Here is a 21,435-nt window from a genome sequence, read left to right as displayed (position 1 = left end):
CATTTTACTTTTACCAGTTTACGATCTGTTTAGAGAAAACCAGTAAGAGTGCCAGGAGTTAGTTGCATGCTGCTCCTCTCTGCTCTTTCTTTTTTTCCTTCCTCCTCCTATTCCTCTTTTTGCCAGCTCACTTATGAAGTTCTCTTAGTGTTTTTTTTAACTTTTTTGCTGAGGAAGATTCTCCCTGATCCAGCATCCACTGCCAATCTTCCTCTTTTTGTATGTGAGCCACCCCACAGCATGGCCACTGAGAGACGAGTGGTGCAGGTCCATGCCCAGGAACTGAACCCAGGCTGCCGAAGCAGAGTGCACTGAACTTAACCACTCGGCCACCAGGGCTGGCCCCTCTCTCCTGGTGTTTTAAGTGATTTTAAACTGATCACTAAGTGTATAAAAAAAATTTGCGTAGTGTTACTATTGAGGACTTTATAAGAGGTTAATTTTTTCTTTTAACTTTTTATTATGGAAAAATGTGAACACGTAAATATAGACAGATTAGTAAAATGAAACCTCGTGTACTCATCACCCAGCTTCAACAGTTAACTAATGGCACTGGTCTAGTTTCGTCTCCATCCTTCCTTACTTCCCCCCTTCCATGTTATTTTGAAGCTAATTGTTTTTGAAGAAATCACACGTACAAAAATATTTTGTAAATATTTCAGTATGTATTTATGAAAGACTTGAATCAGGATCCAAACAAGGTCCATGCGTTAGGATTGGCTGAGGTCTCTTCAGGCGCTGTTAGTCTATAGGTCCTACTCTCTATCTTTTTTCTTCTCCTCCCCCACTCCCTCTTGCGATTTCTTTGTTAAAGAAACCAGTCACGAGAGATGTTTTCGAGGAAGTTTCTTTTGTCAGTTGATTGTGCTGGAGGAAATGTCTCACGCATGGTGAACTCTTAATAAAATTTTATCTTCTCACCCTGGAATTCTTTATCACAGGATCGGCACCTGAAAGTGAAGGATTTGGTGTTATCTGTGCATAACCGTGCTGTTCGAAACTGCCCCTGGACAGTTGCCCTGTGGACTCGGTACCTCTTGGCCATGGAAAGACACGGAGTTGATCACCGAGTGATTTCTGGTGTGAATGTTTTTGTGGGAAGACGTCATAGCCCTTTGTCCCAAGTCAGAAACATAGCGCTGTGACAGAGTCGTTAAACGAGCCTTCCCCAGGGTGTTACTTTGGGTATCGGGTATTAGTGATGAAAAGGACTCTAAGTGGGAGATGAACTGGTTATATTTTTGACTTCTTAGAGCTTTTTAACATGCTCATATTCATCGTGATTTTCCAGGAAGTCACGGTCTTTTCTCCAGACTTGCTTGACCTGGAACCCTTTTGTTGCAGAGTATCTTGTGGAACGTGCCCTTTCTAGAGCACAGTTTATGCAACGCTCTAGTAGCTTTTCTTTTGGACATGTCTCCCTAGCTCATTTCACTTTGTTCCATCTTATTACTATTATTACTAATTTAAGCCATATAGTATTTTATAGTCAGTGGAGGTTTTTATAATAATCTTGATAACTTTGAAGTAGCTTCTTTTTGAATTGGCAACAAATCCTGGCTTTTTCTTCAACTCCAGTGACCTTCGAGAAAGCTTTGAGTGCTGGCTTCATTCAGGCCACTGATTATGTGGAGATTTGGCAGGCCTACCTTGATTACCTGAGGAGAAGGGTTGATTTCAAACAAGGTATTTAAATTCACATGTTTCCCTTCAGAACTGAACTTTTTCTTAACCTATCTTGCGGTGACATGTCCCAGTTGCCCAGATACATTGCGATTGGGCAAATGCTGTAGGCCAGCCACTGGTAATTTTCCCCCGAGACATGTTAGCTGTTTAAGTCTTTATCAGGCCATGCTGTGGATTGTAAAGGAAGCGAGTAATGGTCTTTACATTTTATGCTGGCTCCTGCATCCTCTGTAGTCTCATCTCTCTTTTCTCCCTTCTCTGTCTCCTAAATAGTTCTTTAAATAAGACTGCTGTGTTTCTGTTAAAACTTGGAACCTCTGCAGGGTCCCCTGCCCTTCTCCCCTCCTCCCTCAAAATAATAGCAGCCAGAACCCCCATGTCTCACTTGTCCTTGCACACTCATGCAGGTGGCCTTCAGCCATTCTACTGGCTTGGGGAGACGCCCTCTCCTGAGGTCCCACACACAGCACCCCGTGCTCACCTTTGTGGCGTATTGTCCGAAATGTGCTCTGTTCCGGTGTCTTTCTCCCCCACTGTGTGCTGAGGGCAGGGACTGGCAATTTTCTGGGTTCCCAGCATGATACCAGATGCAGAACAGCCTGGGGTTTCAGTGCTGGGTTAAAAAAAAGACATGGTGTGTGGTTTCGTAATGCCAAACCTCTTTTGCACTTCCTGGCAGACTCCAGTAAAGAGCTGGAAGAGTTGAGGGCCGCGTTCACGCGCGCGTTGGAGTACCTGAAACAGGAGGTGGAAGAGCGTAAGTGGGGCCCCGGCTTGTCCGCTTGTCTCCCGTTCTCGCGGGCTGTGCCTTTCAGTCAAGTGCTCTTTGTCTCTGAGTTACTTTCTAATTTTGACTCATTCTTCTGAAAGGTTTCAATGAGAGCGGCGATCCAAGCTGCATGATCATGCAGAACTGGGCTCGGATGGAGGTAAGTGTTCCTGGGTTCCCTCCACCTTTGAAGGACCTCTGTCTAAGTGTGGCTGAAGTTGAGTCAGAAGCCAGATGGTCTGGGCTCTGTCTCGCTTGATGCGTGTCCGTTTATCTTAGTGGAAACGTCAGCTCCCAGGTAGAAGCTGTGCAGGAGCTGCCCGCCAGGCACATGCTCATGCGCTCCCCACCCCCGCCTCTTTCGTGAGTGCACACCATGCGTGCGCTGTTTGCCAGGCACCTTCCTCGGCACTGGGGAAATGAGGTGCAAACAGTCCCAGCGCTAGTGAGGCTTAATCTAGTGTGGAGGACAGACGATTTGACGAGTAATTAGAGGGTATGATGAGTTGAATGTTATCTCTGGACCCAGGGCCCCAAGGTGAGTAAGATGTGGAACCTGCCCGTGCTCAGCTTACGGAATTGTAAAATCCTAGTGTTTGATTCTCTGAGGGGGAGTCAGGGCAAAGACAGGGAGTTTCTGGATGGGATGTCTGTGCTGTAGCATTTTAAAGCTGAGGTGCCTGAGGCTCAGAGAGGTCAAGGAACGTGCCCAGGTCACTTTGTAAGTGGCAGAGCCAGCGTTTGCTCCTAAATCAGTCTGCCTTTGTTACACATTGCTTCTCAAATGAAATATTTGTAGTTAAGCTTGATAAAACTAAAAACCAGCTGAGCAGCCGTTCTGCCATACGTGCCTGTGGGCTCCTGTCCCGTGCGCTCCTGCCCCGTGTGCTCTGGCGGCTCAGGCAGCTGGCTGGAGGCTTGGCACTGCAGAGAGGCTGGGCTGGTGGGCTGGGCCTGGTCCCCTGGAGGCGGCCCGAGAATGCCGGGAGGTCTGTAACCCTGTGGGTTAGGGCAGCTTTGTAGGCGTGTCTGTTTGGAGTATTTGGAATGGGTGTCCACATCGTAAGGTTGAGTCCTTTCCTCACTGAGCCTTCTGATGCATTTCAGGCTCGACTCTGCAATAATATGCAGAAAGCTCGGGAACTCTGGGATAGCATCATGACCAAAGGAAATGCCAAGTATGCCAACATGTGGCTGGAGTATTACAACCTGGAAAGGTAATGGACCTGCGGCCGGGGAGGCGGTGCTTGTCAGGTGTGAGGCGGTTTCAGGCCTGGCTGCCTCCTGCCAGCGTGGGCTTCCTCCTTCCAGTAGGCTCAGTCCTTTATCACCGTCCCTCTCCCTCTCTGGACTGGCTTTGTGTTTCTTGGGCGGGGCTAGAGAGTCACGTAGTCTTGTGCCTGGGCTGCTCTTAGAGCCATGCACTTCCTTCAGTTTGATACTTTGGTTGGTTTATTTTGATTTTTGGACATGAATGATTTCTTTGACTTTTTGGGGAGCTTTTTATTTTTTATACTTGTTTTGTATATAAAAGTAGAAAGTACTGCAAAAGAAGCAAAGAGGAGAAAAACCTAAATTGTCTGCAATGATAAACCCAGACATAACCACCTTTAGTTAAAGGTTTGAGTATGTTCTTTGAGATTTTTCTATGCTTAAATTTTTTAAAAATGAAAATGCAGTTATAGTGTACATGTTACAAACCTCTAAAATTATTTTAAATATGTAAGATATGCTGAATAGTATTTATAACATGAGGAAGATACAAAGAATGTGACCAGTTTTTTAACTCAGTATCTCTTGAACGTTGCACATCAATAAATATATTTCTGTGTTACCTTTTTTCTGTTTTGAATATTTTGGTTTTTCCCCCCCAACTTACAAAATAATGGGTACTCAAAATAGAACATTTACAAAAATGTGCTAGGAAGTGAAAGTTTCTTATTTTCCCATCCTCACGGATGACCACTATTGAAGCTCCTCGAATGTTCCTCCACATGAGCAGTTCCCAAACTTTTTGGTCTCAGGACCTCTTTACAACTCTTAAAATTTGAGGACCCTCCCCCCAAAAGCTTGTTTATGTGAGGTATATCTGTTAATATTTACGTGTTAGAAAATAAAACTGAGAAATTTAAAAAACCTTTTTATTCACTTAAAAATAAATTTATTACATTTAACATAAATAATGTATTTTTTAATGAAAAATAACCCTTTTCCAACCCCCAAAATGATTTAGTGAGGAAAGTGACTTGGTGGTATAATTTTTTGCAAACATCTTTAGTTTGGCGTAGAAGACGACACTGGGTTCTCATGTCTGTTTCTGCATTCACTGGTGTGATGTTTTCATTGAGGAATATGAAGAAAATTTGGCCTCACACAGATGGGAGGTTAGAAAAGAGAGGGGCATATTGTAATAGTCTTTTGACATAATTGTGGATATTCTTTCATAGTGCAGCAAAGTTCAACAAGTTGTGGTTTCCTAAAAGTCAGTTGCAGTGTGGCATGTGACTTTTTCAGACTCTGCTACATTTTGTCCAGTGGTCCGTTGTGCACCTTGGGTGGGCCTTTTGCCCACGCGTGGCTCTGTGGCGTGCCTTGTCCGTTGGAAGATGCTGACTCACTGTCATGCAGCTCTCCCAAATAGTGACTCATTATACAGTATAAAAAGTCACACTGGTTCATCTCACTGGCACACAGTGGCAGACACAAGTTTTCCAAAATTCTGATTTTCACTCGAAAGCTTGAATTTTACCACTGGCAACAAATACCGTCAGTGGTTTTCCTTCAGTGACAGACTCACTTCGTTGGTTTTTAAAAATGTCTGCCAGATACCCAGGTCTGAGTAACCATAGTTTTTGTCACTCAGCTGTTCTCCCAAGTAAAAATGACGTTCCGTGTAAAGAGTAACTAGTTGGGCTTGCGACCCAAACAATAACATATTATTTTCTTTGTGACAGCCATTGTACTTGGGTATGCATAAAGAAGTGCTGATGTGTGCATCCCCTTGTACACACAGAATATTAAGATGTGTACTGCCTTGACTTGTGCCAAGAACCACCACAGCTTTTGCTCCCTCAGTGCAAATGTCAACACAGTGAAACAGCTGAATAATGGTTTGGTATTATGCAGCTGGTTTTGACTTTGCAGACCCTCAGTGGCCCATGGATCACACATCAAGAACCCCTGCTCTGAAGTTTTTCTTAGCGTCCTAATACGTGTTACAGTTTTTATAAATATTTTTTTGTGAGGAAGATTGGCCCTGAGCTAACATTTGTTGCCAATCCTCCTCTTTTTGCTTGAGGAAGAGTGTTGCTAAGCTAGCATCTGTGCCAGTCTTCCTCTATTTTGTGTGTAGGACCCTGCCACCAGCATGGCATGATGAGCAGTGTATAGGTCTATGCCTGGGACCTGAACCTGCGAACCCCAGGCTGCCGAAGCAGAGCGCACGAACTTAACCATTATGCCACGGGGCCAGCCCCATGCAATCTTTATAAAATTTTTTTTATTATTAAATATCTTATTTACGTATCTAGTTCTTATTTATTTATTTATTTATTTTTTAAGATTGGCACCTGGGCTACCAACTGTTGCCCATCTTTTTTTTTTCCCCCCTGCTTTATCTCCCCAAACCCCCCCTGTACACTGTTGTATGTCTTAGTTGCAGGTCCTTCTAGTTGTGGGATGTGGGACGCTGCCTCAGCGTGGCCTGACAAGCAGTGCCATGTCCGCGCCCAGGGTCCGAACCCTGGGCCGCCGCAGTGGAGTGCGCGAACTTAACCACTCGGCCACGGAGCCGGCCCCATATAAAATTTTTTAAAACAGAAATGAGAACATGGTGTCTCATAACTGTTGTAACTACCAGAATATCGTTTTGTAACTTTAGTGATTAGCAGGATATCTTTCCATGCCAGTGCAGAAAGATCTGGCTATAGGCATGAAATTTGACGGTCGCCTGGATGAGTCATTTCTTCCCTGGGGTAGGACTGCCTCATAGAATTTCTCTAGAGACTTTGTCAAGTTACGTAGCGTTCTTAGACCCCTTCAGTGAGCGGCACAGGCGAACACTGTAAAGACAGAACAGCTGGTTGCAGCCCGCTGTCCCCGATGCATTTTCTAGCGGCACCTCCTTGCTAAGCAAAATAGTGGTTTAGAAGAAAGCCTCGGGTTTTGACTAGAAGGACTCTTGTGGAAAAGGGAGAAGACGTTAAAATTAGCAGTAGTATGAATAGCTGTGGACATTTCTGGAAGTTAGAGTCGCAGAAGCTAGAGTTGTCACAGCTCTGGTGCTGTGGCACTGCTGTGAGAACACCGCCCCTCCCTTTGTGTGCCTTCCGCTTTGTGTCCTGTGGCAGCAGCTGTGTGTTTTCTGCCCTAGGGCGCACGGCGACACCCAGCACTGCAGGAAGGCCCTGCACCGGGCCGTCCAGTGCACCAGCGACTACCCAGAGCACGTCTGTGAGGTACTGCTCACCATGGAGAGGACAGAAGGTGGGGACCCGTGGCTTTCTGCGTCTGGCTTGGAGTCTGTCTTGTTTCCCGTTTGGTCTCAAGACCGTGGGCTGTCAGGATAGACTGCTCACGGCTGCAGCCCCTGCAGTGGGCCTCTGTGATGAGACTGCCATGGGGCGCTCACAGTGAGAGCCGGTCCTCAGATTGTCCACAGACAAGGCCTCTGCGATGGAGCCCTAGCACGGGTGCTCTCAGCTCTTTGTGGGGGGCTGTCCTGGGCGTTGGAGGGCCTTTAGCAGAGCGCTGGCCTCCCCACCAGGCGCCCATGGCACTCCTGCCCGCCCCAGTCATATCAACTCAAGTGTCTCCGGACGTTGCTGAATGGTCCCTGGGGTCAGGAACCTCTACTCCAGCACGATGTCATGCACGCTGAGGGAGTGCAGAGGCAGACGCTGAATGTGTCCTCTGGTCACGTGTGCAGCGCTTGTCCAGTTTCAGAGGCTCAGTACGAAGTTTCCAGCAGGAAAAGAGTGAATTTATCTGTGCGCATCGGTCTCGATTTAGGGTGTGAACCCCTCAGAACTCGAAATTAAAAGCCCCAAACGACAACAACAAATTACAGACCGCCCCAACATTTATCTTTGAGGAGCTTCGAGAGTTCATGTGAATGTCTGGTACCTTTTGGATTAGAATGTGTGCACAGTCTTTGCCATGGAGAGCCCATAACAGATCACTTTCTGGTTTTCAAGTCTCTTTTCTAAAAGAGAAGGGACGTTTTAAGTGCAACTTGGGGGACTCTCTGAATTCTAAAACTCCCAGCCCATATAATGAAACCATCTTAAACTGGGGAGCTCACTCTCCAGTTCTCACTGTCTGATGGGAGAGGGCTCTTCCCGAGGCGTGGGGAAATGCTGAGAATTTCATATGATGTCCTTCAAAATCTTAGAAAGTGAAAGTTTGCTTCTCTTTCTCTCAAGGTACTTTAGAAGATTGGGATGTAGCTGTTCAGAAAACGGAAACTCGATTAGCTCGTGTTAATGAGCAGAGAATTAAGGTAACGATGCTGTTTGTTTAAAGTCTCTGGAACCCCAGTAGCTGTTTTGACTGTGTTTGGTGTGAACATTTCTTGTCAAAATCTTTGAGGTCCTCTTAGGAAGTGTCATGTGCTCAGTGTATTAATTATAAACTATTTGAATCAATATTTAAGCCTGTCTTGTATCACTTTTTTAGATTAGCTTAAAACGTTAGCCCCAACAATACTTTTTATACGTGGGGGCATTTTGGCCCTGAAGTTTACTGGAATAGATGAAAAAGATAAAAAAGGAGCCAGCCCAGTGACTGGAACATGAACATCCCGGATTAATTGGGGCCCCAGTTTTAGGGATTTTCCCCCTTTCTTTTGGTGAGTAGTTACTGGGGCTGTCGTGAAACATGCCGTAGACTGGAGAGACAGCGTCCTAGGCAGCCCGAATAGGCCGTGGCAGTGGGACGTTGTGAGCACGTCCTCCTCGTCTTTTTCACGACCTCATCCTCTCACTGGGGGAAAGAACACTGGGTCACGAGCCAGGAGCGTCCCTGTAATTGCTGCTACCAGCGATGTGTCGCATTCCTGATTTTCCAGGCTGCGGAGAAGGAAGCAGCCCTCACCCAGCAAGAGGAAGAAAAGGCCGAACAACGCAAGAGGGCCCGGGCCGAGAAGAAAGCTCTGAAGAAGAAGAAAAAGACCAGGGCTGGAGACAAGCGCAAAGCAGATGAGGGCGAAGAGAAGGAGTGGGGCGATGACGAGGAAGGTAAAGCTTTTCAGAAATGTTCACAGCATCGCAAACTTGCAGAGAACTGAAACAGTACAAAGAAGCTTTTTCTTGAGTCATTAGAGAACAAGGTGCTTGCATGGTGCCCCAGCACCCTTCCTGCCCCTGCCCTCCCAGAGGGTGCCCTCCTCCCCTGCTCGGGCTGCGTGCCCTGTGCCAGGCGCCACCCTGAACACACACCCTCCCTGCAGTGCGCCGTAGCCCACCGCCGCCCTCCTGTGTGCACCCCCCTCCCCCTGCTCAGGTTCCCATACGCCATGCCGTCCCTGTCTCTGCCCCACTTGTGGATGTGCCCTTTATCCGCTCCAGACCCCAGCACACACACCTGCCTTGCTTGGCCCCACCTCATGGTTTTGACTTGGTAGAATTTTCCAGTGAGCATCTCTGTCACCCCTCTAACTTCAGGGATGGGCGAGTATGGGTCAGATTTATTTCAGCACAGTCAGTCAAGGTAAAGAATTGTCTCCAGACGTGAAAGGACTGTACGTTTTCCTCGTACCAGCTTGTCGGCCAGGGGACAGTGGTAATGGAGTCTTCACTCAGTTGCCGTTTCTCGCGCACCTTTCTAGGGCCTTCAGAAATTACTGTGGGTAGCTCACTGCCCTTCGGAGCTCCTGGTTTAGCAGAGTCAGGCAAATGTGCCATGGGACCACGGTGGCATGTAATTGGGACCGTGGGAGGTGTAGGTGCGGATGCGGTGAAGGCCCGAGAAGGCGCTGGTGGGGTGGCTCCCCGCAAGGAAGAGCTCTTGGGGAAGCGGTGCGTGCACTGTGGCGGCTGGGGGTTGGGGTGAGCAACCGTCCAGCGGGAGGATGGGAAGGGAGGAGAGCCAGCGTCAGCAAAGCGCGAGGCATGGACCAGCCTGGCATTTTCTGTGAGCTGCAAATGGCTGTGCTTCGGCTGTCTCTGGAAGGACATAAGACAACTTTGGGAGTTGTTAGGAACCACTGCTTTGTAGCACTTTCCGGAGCGTGGCCTGTGGAGCACGCGCCAGTCACTTGAGGCACTTGTTGAACGCGGGTCCCCAGGCCCCATCGCACCATGGCTGCCCTGGCCTTCTAGGGGAGGGGCTCTGGGACACCGTCGGGACTGGGAGACCCCACCCCTTGTAGAATTCAGAGTGGACGATGAGGACTTATGTCATCACTTCCACTTGATTTAGTCCACCTACCTGAATGCATCGGGGCCCAGAAAGGGGTGGGACAGGGCAGGTGGGTCAGGACAGCCGTGACAGAGGGCGTGGTCCGTGCAGCGCAGCGTCTGGAGAGCAAGGAGTGTTTGCGCGCAGCGTTGCACGTCAGCCACTTGTCGTGGGAAGAGTCTTCCACTCACACCTGTGCTGAACAGCTCGCCGAAGAGAGGAAACGATTCAGTAATCGTTGCTGCTTCTCTCCTGTCACCTTGCAGAGCAGCCTTCCAAACGCAGGAGGCTTGGGAACAGCGTTCCTCCAGCTGGAGACGCACAAGGCCTGGAAGCGCAAACGGGACTCTTTGGGAAAAGTGCACCCGGAGACGTCGACTCCCCCTCAAAGCAGAAGGAGAGGGCGGCCGCCCTGAAGAGGGACATGCCCAAGGTGCTCCATGACAGCAGCAAGGACAGCATCACCGTCTTCGTCAGCAACCTGCCCTACAGCATGGGGGAGCCGGCCGCGCAGCTCCGGCCGCTCTTCGAGGCCTGTGGGGAGGTGGTCGACGTCCGCCCCATCTTCAGCAGCCGGGGCGACTTCCGGGGCTACTGCTACGTGGAGTTTAAAGAGGAGCGGTCGGCCCAGCAGGCCCTGGAACTGGACCGGAAGGACGTGGAGGGGAGGCCCATGTTTGTCTCCCCCTGTGTGGATAAGAGCAAGAATCCCGATTTCAAGGTATGCTTGTGGAAGAATGCCTTTCATGTAGGGTTGCTGTAGACAGACTGTAGGTACTTTTCCCACAGGAAGTAATATTTAGAATATGTGTGGAATTTCTATACCCTGTTAAGAGCTAAACTTCCATGTTAACCGACATCTGTTCTGAGCTGGTTAACTGAGGTCCTACTCACGCCTCGCTCACTTGGAGCTTGCATTAGTTGATAAATGATGATAAAATTAGGAGTTGTAATAACGGCTACTTTCCGTTGAATAGTTAGGAATGACAAGGGACCGCGCTCAGTGTTTCGTATATGACCTCATGGGATGCTCCCCCAGCATCCAGACTCTGAGAATGTGACTTTTGTTCTTGCCATTTTATGGAAGAGGCTTTGAGAGGTTAAGTGACTTACCCAGAGTGACCCTGTTGACAATTTACGTCCCCCAGAGTCGGATCTGGTCTCTGGCTGGGGCGAGGCCTGTGGAGGGGCGGTAGGCTGGAGCGTGGCCTGCTGGCCTGGGTCTCGGTGATTTTCTTGCCCTCCTTCTTCCTGTAGGTGTTCAGGTACAGCACTGCCCTGGAGAAACACAAGCTGTTTGTCTCGGGTCTGCCTTTTTCCTGCACTAAAGAGGAACTAGAAGAGATCTGTAAGGCTCATGGCACTGTGAAGGACATCAGGCTGGTGACCAACCGGGCTGGCAAACCAAAGGTCAGTGTCCGAGCAGACAGCGTGAAGCTCCTGAGGCTCGGGCGAACCTCCTGCATCTGTTCAGAGATGGTTTGGTTCGAGAGCGAGTTCCCATTTGTCTGCTGAGAGACAAGTGATAAGTAACAGAAGGGGAGGCACGCTGGGCTCTCCTGACATTTGGAATCATTTAGTACTAAAGCTTTTCACAAACAACTACCAGGAATTAGCAGGGGCCACAGTGCGGACCCCAGGCTGTGGGGCGTCAGTGTGGGGTGGCCTCCTCTGCCGTCTCCTCCCTCTTGCCCACACTCCTCTTTCCCACTAGGCCTCCAGCCACCGCAAGTCCCTCCGCCAGCGTCCCCTTATCACGTCCTCTCCTCTAGTCCTCAGCCTCTTGTTAAATCCTTTGCACCACATTTTGAGTAGTGTTGGTTAAGCATGAGTTTGGATTACCTCTTTAACTGCCCCCTGTCCAGGTTAATCGAGAGTTGGAGAGTGTGAAATAAGGGAGGGGCCGAGGGCCTCTGGGCTGCTCACCCCGTGTCCAGGCCACCTCATGTGTTGGCTTGCTGGATGTGTACCGGTTTGTGTGTCTGGTTCTTTCTTGTGCTGGAGTAAGCAGAAGATTTACTGAACTTAGAAAGGTTCCCTAAGTTAGTCAGTGGCAGAAATCGGGAGGAAGAGCAGGGCAGGGAAATAAACCTGCAGGCAGAAGCTGGGGGCCGTGGGGCAGGCAGCCCACGGTGGGGCACCTGTCCTGGGCCGGCCTCCTGACCTGAGGATGAAGTTGCGTCCTGCTTCCGCAGCCCGACCCCGCTCTGGGTTCTGCCTCTTCCAGGGCCTGGCCTACGTGGAGTACGAAAACGAGTCTCAGGCGTCGCAGGCTGTGTTGAAGATGGACGGCATGACTATCAAAGAGAACGTCATCAAAGTGGCCATCAGCAATCCTCCTCAGAGGAAAGTTCCAGAGAAGCCAGAGGCAAGGAGAGCACCAGGCGGCCCCATGGTGCCGCGGCAGATGTATGGAGCGTAAGTGTTGGCATGCTAGCCCAGTGCAGGCTGTCCTGGCCAGTGCCACGGTGAATTCGTTTCCCGTCAGGACAGGGAGGCAGGACGGAAAGCCAGGGCCTGCTGTCCCCTGTAGTTCCCCGGAGCAGGTCCACGCAGAGTGCAAGCCCAGAAGTGGACCTCCTCCTGGTGTTTGCCCGTTTACGCCTGTCATTTATTTAAGGTCAGATTCTTTTCAGGCAGTGATTATTTTAAAGTCTTCTTTGCCAGTTGAATCCATACGTTTAGAACAAAAGCTCACGGCCACATGCCTGCCAGGGCAATCTACAGCCCCAGCTGTAATCGTGAAGGCTGTGTTTTCACCTGGTAGGGATGAGACAGCAAAATCGCCAGGTTGTTTGATGAGGTCTAGAAGATGACAGCCGTTTTTATCCATCCTGCAGGTGACTGTGTGGCACAGTGTTGGCCCTTGCCAAAACTGAAAAAGGCAGTTACTTAAAGTGATCTTTACCTGATAGCCAGAATTCAGGAGACAGGATCGTCTTGTCCTTGTTTTTCATCCGTCACCTTTTAACTCTGAGTGATTGAACCTGTCCTGGCTTATTTCTGCGAACAGACCAGGGGCCGCGACTTGTTGCTTTGAAAGGCTACATGCAGTGTTTGCTCTTTCAGGCGGGGGAAGGGGAGGACCCAGCTGTCTCTGCTGCCTCGCGCCCTGCAACGCACGAGCGCGCCAGCGGCTCAGGCCGAGAACGGCCCTGCCCCGCAGCCAGCAGCCACCGCGGCCACTGAGGCGCCCAAGATGTCCAATGCCGATTTTGCCAAGTTGCTTCTGAGAAAGTGAACGAGACTCTCAGAGAAGGGAAATGCCTTACTTCATGCTGGCCAGGACGACCACCGGGGAGCCAGCTGTACCCTGGGTATGGAAGGGCCGGGGACAGTGCCCGCGCCCGCGTATCTGCCTCTGGCTTAGACAGAAAGGGAAAGGGGGTCCAAGGAGAGGCGTCCAGTGCTCCCTCATATTGAGGGCAATCGGAGGAAAACGATCACTCCACAGGTCGGGCACAGAGTGTAGTTTCTAAGATATTTTTGTGTCTTAAAGAGTGAGAAACAGAAGTGAAACTCAGACGCACCGTTTTGAGACCCACTTGTCCAAATGTTCTTGGCCACCTCTGGCCCCTTTTTATAGGACACTTCTCTTACACCCTGCACAGCACAGGTGCCCGTCACTCTTTTAATTTTTAAAAGACAAAATGGCAGATGCTAGTAATTCACCAGAATGGCCTATTTTAGTAACGGGGAGGGGATAGGGGAAGTCACATACAAAACATTTGATGGATTTTTGTTCAAGGGGGCTGTGTGTTTTTATATTATGTATTTGTAAATGACACGTCAACCCGTTGTTTTATGTTTCCTAAAAGCAAAATATTTGTGACACTTGTTTTATAGCAATTCTGTGTGCCACCTGCTGTGGACCATTTTCTTTGCCTAGTGACGAGTGAACTTGTTCTTTGTCTAAATATTGAGTTTCAGCCCTTTGGTTTTGTTTAAATACCATGTCAAGTGCAAACTTACATTCTCCCCATTTAGCTTTGTTTATTAAACTGAAGTTCTCTTCCAAACTTCTTGCCGAATGGTACTCAGATGTGCATTCAAATATGGATGTATTTTGAAATGGGTGTACCTTGCTTTCTCTAATAGATGTGTAAATAGAATTTTTTGTAAATCAAATCCTGTTGTCACTTGGATTTACATAATTTCAGCTATGATGTGTCTTCAGTTTCAAACTTCATCTTACACAGTTTGACACTTTTTTACCCCTTCTCTTTTATCAAATATTTATTGCTTTGAAAGCAACATTGCCAGTCAGTAGGGAAGCTGACTTTATGAAGGCACCCTGGGGAAGACAATCAGGGAATTCTTTCATACGTGAAATCAACTCATTTGTTGTTTAAGTTCAAGTTTTTGTGCCTCAGTTAGGTCTTACCTCATTTTTTAACAGAAAATTTTAAATGTTATAAAAATGTAGACAGAAAAGTAAAACTCTGTATGTTCCTGTCATTGCATCAGCACCTCCCCCTCATAGCCCACCTTCCTTCGTCTCCACCCGGGCCGCCTTCCCCTCTTCCGGGTCAGATTGGGGGCCATCCCAGACATCACAGCACACGCCCCATAATACTGCAGCACAGGTCTCTGAGAGCTAAGGACTCGCAGGCCACAGTTTTATCATTATTCCTAGAAACATTAGCAATAATGCCTTAATCTCATCAGCTGTCCAGCAAATTTCCAATTCCCTATTGTGTCATAAATGTCAGTTTCCCCCTGTAAGTTAGGATCGGTTGATAAACCTCTTCAGTCTTAGTCTGTAGGTTCCTCGCTACCCTGTCTTTCTCTTTTGCACAAAACGTTTTTCGTTAGGCGTTCCTTCTGAATTAAATTCACAGCAGCGGCTCTTGGAGGCGTGAGGAACCTGTGCCGTAACACTGGCTCATCCTGTGTCATCGTGTGGAATGGCTGCTTCCCTCCCTGCGGAAGCCTGTTGGGTGGCCGAGAGGATTTGGGATGGACAGAGATGACACTGAAGGGCCAAGAATATTTCCTTGTCAGTCCAGGTTGCTGTGGCTCACTCTTTGCTGCTTCACATTTACTGTTTGATTCTCTTGCTGCTGGCCAGTCCTCTGACCTCGCTTCCTACTTTCCGATGTCAGCATAGGCTCGTTACAGAGTTGCACCTTCTTACACTTGAGCAGGACCCAGTTTAGGTTCAGGGTGTCGACTGTTCTAGAAATGGATTTTCAGGAACATAGGAGTGGGTTTGTGTGTTTTCTCCAGAAAACCAAGAACTGATGGTAAATAGAAACATGGAAAAACCATTTCAGTTACTCGAGTCTTGGTGAAACCTCAGCCATTCATCCCCGTCAACCTCGCCAGGCAGCTTATCCAGCTGGTTCTGTCTCGGTCTCCTGTTAACTCGCCATCTTGGATCTGTTCTGCCAGAGCAACATAAAGCCCAGGGCTGAAGTTCTCAGAGAACCCCTCCTCCATCCTAAGACACATGGGAACATCTCTGGAATAAGACAGCAGTCTCAGGCACTTACGTAATAAAATACTTTATTAACTGGCTAAAATAAGCTTCACATACAGCTAAAGTGCAGTTTCTCTCTACATACAGAGCAGGCATTTCTCTCAGGCTTCCTTGGTGTGCTTATAAACCAAGAGGGTAGAAGGGTTAAGGTTTAAGAAACACCTTATGGCAGCATACAAGTATGAAAATATTTTTCATAAAGGTCTGAACAGCTAGCCCTTGGGGCCATTTCATACATCTTTTCACTTATTTTTCTTAATCTTTCACAAAACTCCTCTGTGCTGATTATACAATTAAATAACCACAGACACTTGCTACACTAGAATAGTGATCTCATTACTGTCAGGATCGGAATTCTCAAATCAGAGACAACACTTTTATGCATTCGCCGTTATTCAGACACGGACGAAGCGCAGGACAGTGTCAGGCGTCACGGGCTCCGTCACTGGAAGAGGAGCCCAGTGACTTGCGACTGTTCTGACTCAAAGTAGCAGCAGTTGTGTTGGCACCTGCGCCGTGTGAGAGAGAGAAGCTTCTTTCCACTTCCCTAGAGTGACAGCTTGGAAACTGGCCTGTCTGACACACAGCGCTTTCCAAGTTACTAGGAAAGCAAGGCCACCCCAAGGCAATCTCTTCTGCTTCCCGGAAGGGACGCTGGACAGTACAATGGCTGTGGGAGGTGGGGGTCAGGCCAGCCGGGATAAAACTGCATAACGAAAGGGACACATCCTGGCTGTGGTCAGAGGTTTTTACTTGGTTCAGTAGAAACTGGCACCCTGATTCATTATCAAAAATGCTTATTTGGTGTTGACGTGGCATCTGTTTTCCCAGATGTGTTCTTTAACACATACCTAAAAGGGATGTTAGACTCAGTGGGGCTGAGGGCAGACTGCCCACTTGCACAGGACCTGATTTGCAGCATGATTTACTTGTTGGGTGACAAACCCAGAGGACTTTTAGATTAAAACCTCTGGTCTGAGTTGCTGCAAATGAAGTGCGAGAAACATCACAATATAGAAGAAAACCAGGCTGGCCTCTCCCCTAGTCTTAACTAGAAAAATATTCTTGATATGGAAAAATAACAGACTCTGGTCCTAGAGTGTACAACTAACTATGGCTCAACGAATCTTCCTTGAAAGAAGCAAGGTATGTAATAAGAAAGGTGGTCAACATTCATTCCCTATCTCGAAAGTTTGCTCCACCAGCAAGAATTAGTCACCACACTCATCTCTCGGGAGGGCAGCAGAAACCTCTAGAAAGCAAGCTTTCAGTCACTTCTCAAAGCTGGGACTGGGTTCTCCCCAGGAGTGCTGAGCTCCCGGGTGACGTCAGAGCTGCTCAGCCAGTTTCACAAAAAGGCTGCGAGGAGTTAGTCCTGCAGCTCCGGACGTCGTCACACAGCCCCTGGCCTCTCCCCCACCCGAGTGCAAATTCTGCTCCAGAACCTGTGTTCCCGTCACACGAGGGGCACTAAAGCCCCCAAGCCTGCTGGGACCACCACAAGAATAGGGGCCACCGGCACCGACAGTGGACACCACACATTTACAAGCTCAAAAGAAGAAAATAAATAACTTGGCTGAATCATAAGTTATCTTAGAGACAAGCCTTAATAATTTAGTTTTTTTTTTTTAACTAAAAAAACATTTGGAGGTAAAGAATGTTTATGTTCCTTATCCATCTCCTTTTGCTTTGGGAGACGACAGGGTTTCTAGAAATGCTAAGTTTCTTTGATTTTTTTTCCCCCTGGGACATCCCTTGTCACCAAGGGAGGACTTAAGAGTTAGGGCTTCACAGGCAGCGTCTCCTTGAAGCCAGAGTGGTTGGGTCTGGCCTCCGGCAGTGCCACCGGGTACTCCGTCGTGGCAAAGAGCAGGGTGTCCAGGGTGGTCTCTGTGCACTTGGCGATGAAGCGAATGAACGGCCTCACGTCGCCCTCATTGGCGACCTCCAGCACGTGGTAGTACTCGGATCTCTGCTCCTTGCGGATGGTGATGGGCGGGTAGCCCGCCTGCATCAGGATGAGGTTCATGAGTAGGCGTGAGGTCCTTCCGTTGCCGTCGATGAAAGGGTGTATGTAAACGAGTTTATAATGGGCCAAGGCTGCAAACTCGACTGGGTGCAGGTTCATGGCGTCCTCGGAGTTGAGCCACTGGATGAACTCCTGCATCTGCTTCTCCACATCCCGAGGATGCGGAGGGACGTGGTGGCCCACGAGGACCTGTGTTGTCCGAAACCTGCCGGCTTCCACCGGATCCACGTAGCCCAGCACCCGCCTGTGGATCTCCAGCACGTCGCTGAGGGTGACGGACCCAATGCGGGAGACCAGCGTCGTGTTGATGTACTTCATGGCCGCGTGCAGGCCGATGACCTCGTTCTGCTCCTCCAGGCTCTTCCCCGGCACGGCGTAGCGGGTCTCGAGGATGTGCCTGATTTCCGAGAGGGTCAGGGTGTTGCCCTCGATCGCGACCGTGTGGTAGATGTGATGGTAGTACGTTTCCTCCATGACCCTGCGCAGCGCGGAGTTGCCCTTGGGGATGGACATGACCTTCTTCACTTTGCTGTCGATGATGCTGAAGTACCTCTGGTCGATCTCCTCCACCAGCGGCAGCGTCCGGTCCCGGTTGACCAGCGCCTTCTCGTGGTAGGGCGAGATGGTCAGTGCTCTAGTGTATAAGTAATCCGCCTGGATGATGTCCTTGTCTTCTTCTGAGAAGATGCCAAACTCATTGAGCGCGTCTACGAAGTCCGGGTCCATCTTGAGGGCGTGCAAAAAGAGCTTGTGGGCTTTCTCCCGCTTGCCCTGGCGTTTCATTTCCAGGGCTTGGTTCAAAGCCGCTTTGGCTTCCAACTTTCCAGCTAGAAAAGAGGCAAGGAGGTGCTGTCAGGGAGGGCGGGGAGCGGCAGAGGACATTCAGGGGAGCTGTCACCTGTGCCTCGGGGGCTCGTGGCGCACATGCTCTCAGCATGCCCGGTGCCACTCTATATATATGGCCGCATTTATTCCCTCAGCCCCATGGGGCGGTATCCAGCTCGTTGTCCATTTGTCCCCAGAGCTGCTCTGTACCCTGGGAGGCATTCCCTGGCTCCTCAGCCCCCTGCCTTCCCACCATGAGTGGCTGTGTGCCTCTGCAGCCAGGGCCCCGTCCGGCAGCCATCCCTACCTCTTCTCCAGCTCTGAGCCAGTCCTGGTGATGCTGGTCCCTCCCCCGACCCGTGCCCCTTCAGGCCCAGGCTGTGAAGGCTCCTCACTTGTGCTAGGCCCTGGGGGCTTCCCTGTTCCTGGGCCGTCTTTAATTCTTTTAACCTAGTAGTTCTCAACCAGGGGCTGTTTTGCCCCCCAGGGAACATCTGGCAATGTCTGGGGACATGTCGGGTTGTCACAGTTGCGGTGGGATGCTACTGGCATCTAGTGCGTAGAGACCAAGGGTGCTGCTCAGCATCCTACAGCGGACAGGACAGCCCCACAGCAGAGAAGAGGGCCAAGGTGGAGAGGCCCTGCTCTACCTCGAGCCCTCCTTCCCCCGCCCCCACTGTGTGGCAGCCACACAGACTGGCTGCTTTTAGTTCCTCAAGGGCATCTTACCCTCAGGTCTCTCTGTCCGGAGCACTTTCCCCTCAGGCCTTTTCCCTTGGCCCCTCCTACTTACATTCAGCTCAGGCATCCCCTCCTCCAGGAAGCCTTCCTGGTGTGCTCCTACAGTCCCTACGCTCCAGCCCGGCTGTCCTCCCCTGCCCTCCCCCCCCCCCCGGCCTTGGTGATGCTGTAGCTCAGTCACCCACTGGGGGCTCAGGGCTGACTCGTTCACTGTCATACCCCTGTGCTCTGCACACAGGACAAAAGGCAGCCTACATATTTATGGAATTAGCAAGCATTGAGGAGAGATGGCCAGTCGGTCTTACCCGGAGAGGCCTTGGTCTTGACCACCAGCAGTGCCGAGTCCCTGGAGGTGATACTGAGCTCCGTGGACGGGCTGGTGCACTTGGTGACGGCATGCTGTACCCTGTCCAGCTTGCTCCGGAGCAGGTAGAAGGCTTTGAGCACGGCCACGCACTGCTCCTCCACGGCCCCCAGCGGCAGCAGCAGGGCCAGCAGGGACCCCAGTGCCACGCTCAGCAGCAGCATCCACAGGAAGCGGCCCCACACGGAGACCCATTTTGGTTCAGTCACCGCCATCACGGAAGCCATCGGTATGAGTGTCATCTGGACTCAGGGGTGGGCCCCTGGCACATATCCACAGTCGCCTGAGAGAGAGCGGGGTCTGCGACCAACCAAGAGTTGTAGGAGGTGAGGCCTACACGGGACCGACACATCCAGGGTGTACTCGACTTCAGCTGGGGCTTGGAGGACCCCCTCCCATCCCACCCCCCCCCTCCTTTAACTCCACTGACCAAGTGGTGGGGGCAAGGCAAGGAGTGGCTACAACTGGAAGGAGTCTGGAAGGACGGTGCCACCTCCAGGGCAGTGTGACTGTGTGACCAGCAATGCCAATGCCACCCAACACTTATTAAGCACTTCCTGTACTCAGCACCTCCTGCATACTCTCTTGCCATCTTCAACAGGAGCCGATGCTGTCGTCACCCCACTCTCCAGAGGAGGAAACAGGCTCACAGAGGTGAAGTCCCCTGTCCAGAGTCACCCCGTGAGCAAGGCACAGCCTTAGCCATGGCTTTGAAGTCTCCCCCCGTACCCACAAATCTCTGTGGCCTCTGACCCCAATGCTAGGTGTCCAGGACACAGAACAAACGTGCACATAGCCAGATCAGCTAAGGCAGTTCTGAGCCTGACTCATGGATACGCACAACAGTTCGGTGGCTTGGTTTATGGCCACATGGGTGGCCACCTCTCCCTGACAGCAGCCACACTGCCCAGCCCCTCTCTGGCCTTCCTTTCCTGGCCTGTGCGGCACGGATCTTGCATTGAGGTCAGCCAAACCGGCATCTCGAAAGGAACTTGGGCTGTGGGCCACACTGGGCGCCTGCCCTCTGTGACCACGGGCTTGGGGCTGGCCTGGGGAGTGGGGGTCAGGTATGCAAGCACCACTATGCTAACAATAAGCATTTATTGGGCAACGAGGGTGTGCTGAGGGCTAGCCGTGCAGTATGTCACTTAATCGTCACCACGCCCGGAAGGAAAGCTACCCCCAGCTCCATCTTACAGACAGGGAAACTAAGGCACAGAGAGGGTAAGTCAACTCCCAGAAAGCCCGCAGGGAATAAACGAAACTCTTGGGCGTCTGAGTCCAGAGTGCCCGCGTCTTAACCTCTACCTTCTGATTCGTAATCAGAACCCGCGCACCTGCTCCGCGATGCTGCTCCAAGACCCAGAAATGCCTGAGGAGGTCTGTGGTCACTGGGCCGGGGCTCTAAGCGGCTCGTTGATACAGAACATCCGAAACGGCCTGGAAGCGCTGTGATGGGGGTGCAGAAGAGGACGCGGGTCCCCGCTTGCCTCAGGGGGCCCGGGCGGGCTCCCCGAGGGACAGGCTCCTCACGGGGCTCGAGTCCGCCAGGGACGCGGGTCCGCGCGGGGGAGGAAGCAGCGCGCGCCGGGAGGCGCGAATCTCTGACCTTTCACTTTGGGGGGAAACTGAGGCCCAGAGAAGCGAGGGGACTGGACGAATGTCCCTCTGAGGTCGGCCCTTTCCGAGCCCCGCCCAGGGATCGCCGCCCCGCCTCGCCTCCCTGCTCACTCCTTCCCAGGCCCTCGGGCTAGCTCCCCACTCACCGCGCGCCGCCGCCCCCTGCCCAGCGCTCAGCCGGCTCCCGGGACCTCCTCCGCCGCCGGCCTCCTGGCCCCGCCCCCGGCGGCTCGCTATTGGTCGGCCCGCCATCCTCGTCGCTGCGGATTGGCTTCCCTCACTTGTCCGCCCCTCGCATTTCCGGGTTCCCGGGTCGGCCTCTGCTTCCCCGGGAAAGACGCGCCGTGGGCCACTCCCATTGGCTGGTTCCTGTTTGGTCTCGTGCCCGCACCAGCCAATAAGCAATGGGGGGGCGGGGCCTGGGCGACAAGGCGGGAGCAGCGGGTGCGGGAAACCCTCGGTGGCTGCGGTTTTGGGGCGCGCTAGGTACCTGGAGATTCGCACTTCTGCCCGCTGCAACG

General features: G+C 51.0%; 2 protein-coding genes across 6 annotated transcripts in view; one reads left to right on the top strand and one right to left on the bottom strand.

The window, feature by feature from the left end:
• SART3 (spliceosome associated factor 3, U4/U6 recycling protein) overlaps nt 1-13,981 on the top strand; it is a 34,848-nt gene extending 20,867 nt beyond the window's left edge. For both annotated transcript variants that reach the window (XM_014862496.3, XM_014862495.3), the window contains exons 8-19: nt 942-1,080; nt 1,579-1,686; nt 2,366-2,443; nt 2,557-2,615; nt 3,563-3,672; nt 6,828-6,940; nt 7,879-7,955; nt 8,523-8,691; nt 10,120-10,574; nt 11,111-11,263; nt 12,081-12,271; nt 12,923-13,981. In XM_014862496.3, coding sequence (XP_014717982.1) covers nt 942-1,080; nt 1,579-1,686; nt 2,366-2,443; nt 2,557-2,615; nt 3,563-3,672; nt 6,828-6,940; nt 7,879-7,955; nt 8,523-8,691; nt 10,120-10,574; nt 11,111-11,263; nt 12,081-12,271; nt 12,923-13,094 — 1,824 coding nt within the window. In that variant the 3' untranslated portion in view covers nt 13,095-13,981. The remainder of the gene's footprint in view (nt 1-941; nt 1,081-1,578; nt 1,687-2,365; nt 2,444-2,556; nt 2,616-3,562; nt 3,673-6,827; nt 6,941-7,878; nt 7,956-8,522; nt 8,692-10,119; nt 10,575-11,110; nt 11,264-12,080; nt 12,272-12,922) is intronic.
• A 1,363-nt stretch (nt 13,982-15,344) lies between these two features.
• Nucleotides 15,345-21,137, bottom strand: FICD (FIC domain protein adenylyltransferase). Of its 4 annotated transcripts, none has more exons than XM_070516228.1 (4): nt 21,061-21,137; nt 20,603-20,743; nt 19,236-19,594; nt 15,345-18,191 (listed from the first exon to the last, which is right to left on the bottom strand). In XM_070516228.1, the coding sequence occupies exons 3-4, from the start codon at nt 19,534-19,536 to the stop codon at nt 17,116-17,118; spliced, it is 1,377 nt and encodes a 458-aa protein (XP_070372329.1). In that variant the 5' UTR covers nt 19,537-19,594; nt 20,603-20,743; nt 21,061-21,137; the 3' UTR covers nt 15,345-17,115. The 4 variants fall into 4 exon arrangements, with proteins under 4 accessions (XP_070372329.1, XP_044631669.1, XP_014717983.1 ...); XM_044775734.2 differs by having other exon boundaries at nt 19,236-19,627; nt 20,632-20,743; XM_014862497.3 differs by having other exon boundaries at nt 20,632-20,743.
• Between the last annotated feature and the right edge of the window lie 298 nt (nt 21,138-21,435).

This window comes from Equus asinus, chromosome 8 (genome assembly GCF_041296235.1).
Source record: "Equus asinus isolate D_3611 breed Donkey chromosome 8, EquAss-T2T_v2, whole genome shotgun sequence".
In the NCBI taxonomy this organism is placed as follows: Eukaryota; Metazoa; Chordata; class Mammalia; order Perissodactyla; family Equidae; genus Equus; species Equus asinus.
Note: the sequence above shows the minus strand (reverse complement) of the source record. Positions and strands in the feature narration are given on the sequence as shown.

Excerpts from the sequence above, each read along its gene's own strand:
- FICD (XM_070516228.1), bottom strand. The coding sequence starts at position 19,536 with ATGACACTCATACCGATGGCTTCCGTGATGGCGGTGACTGAACCAAAA. Across the intron at positions 18,192-19,235 it reads CAAGACCAAGGCCTCTCCGG|CTGGAAAGTTGGAAGCCAAA; the intron begins GTAAGACCGACT and ends CCTCTTTTCTAG.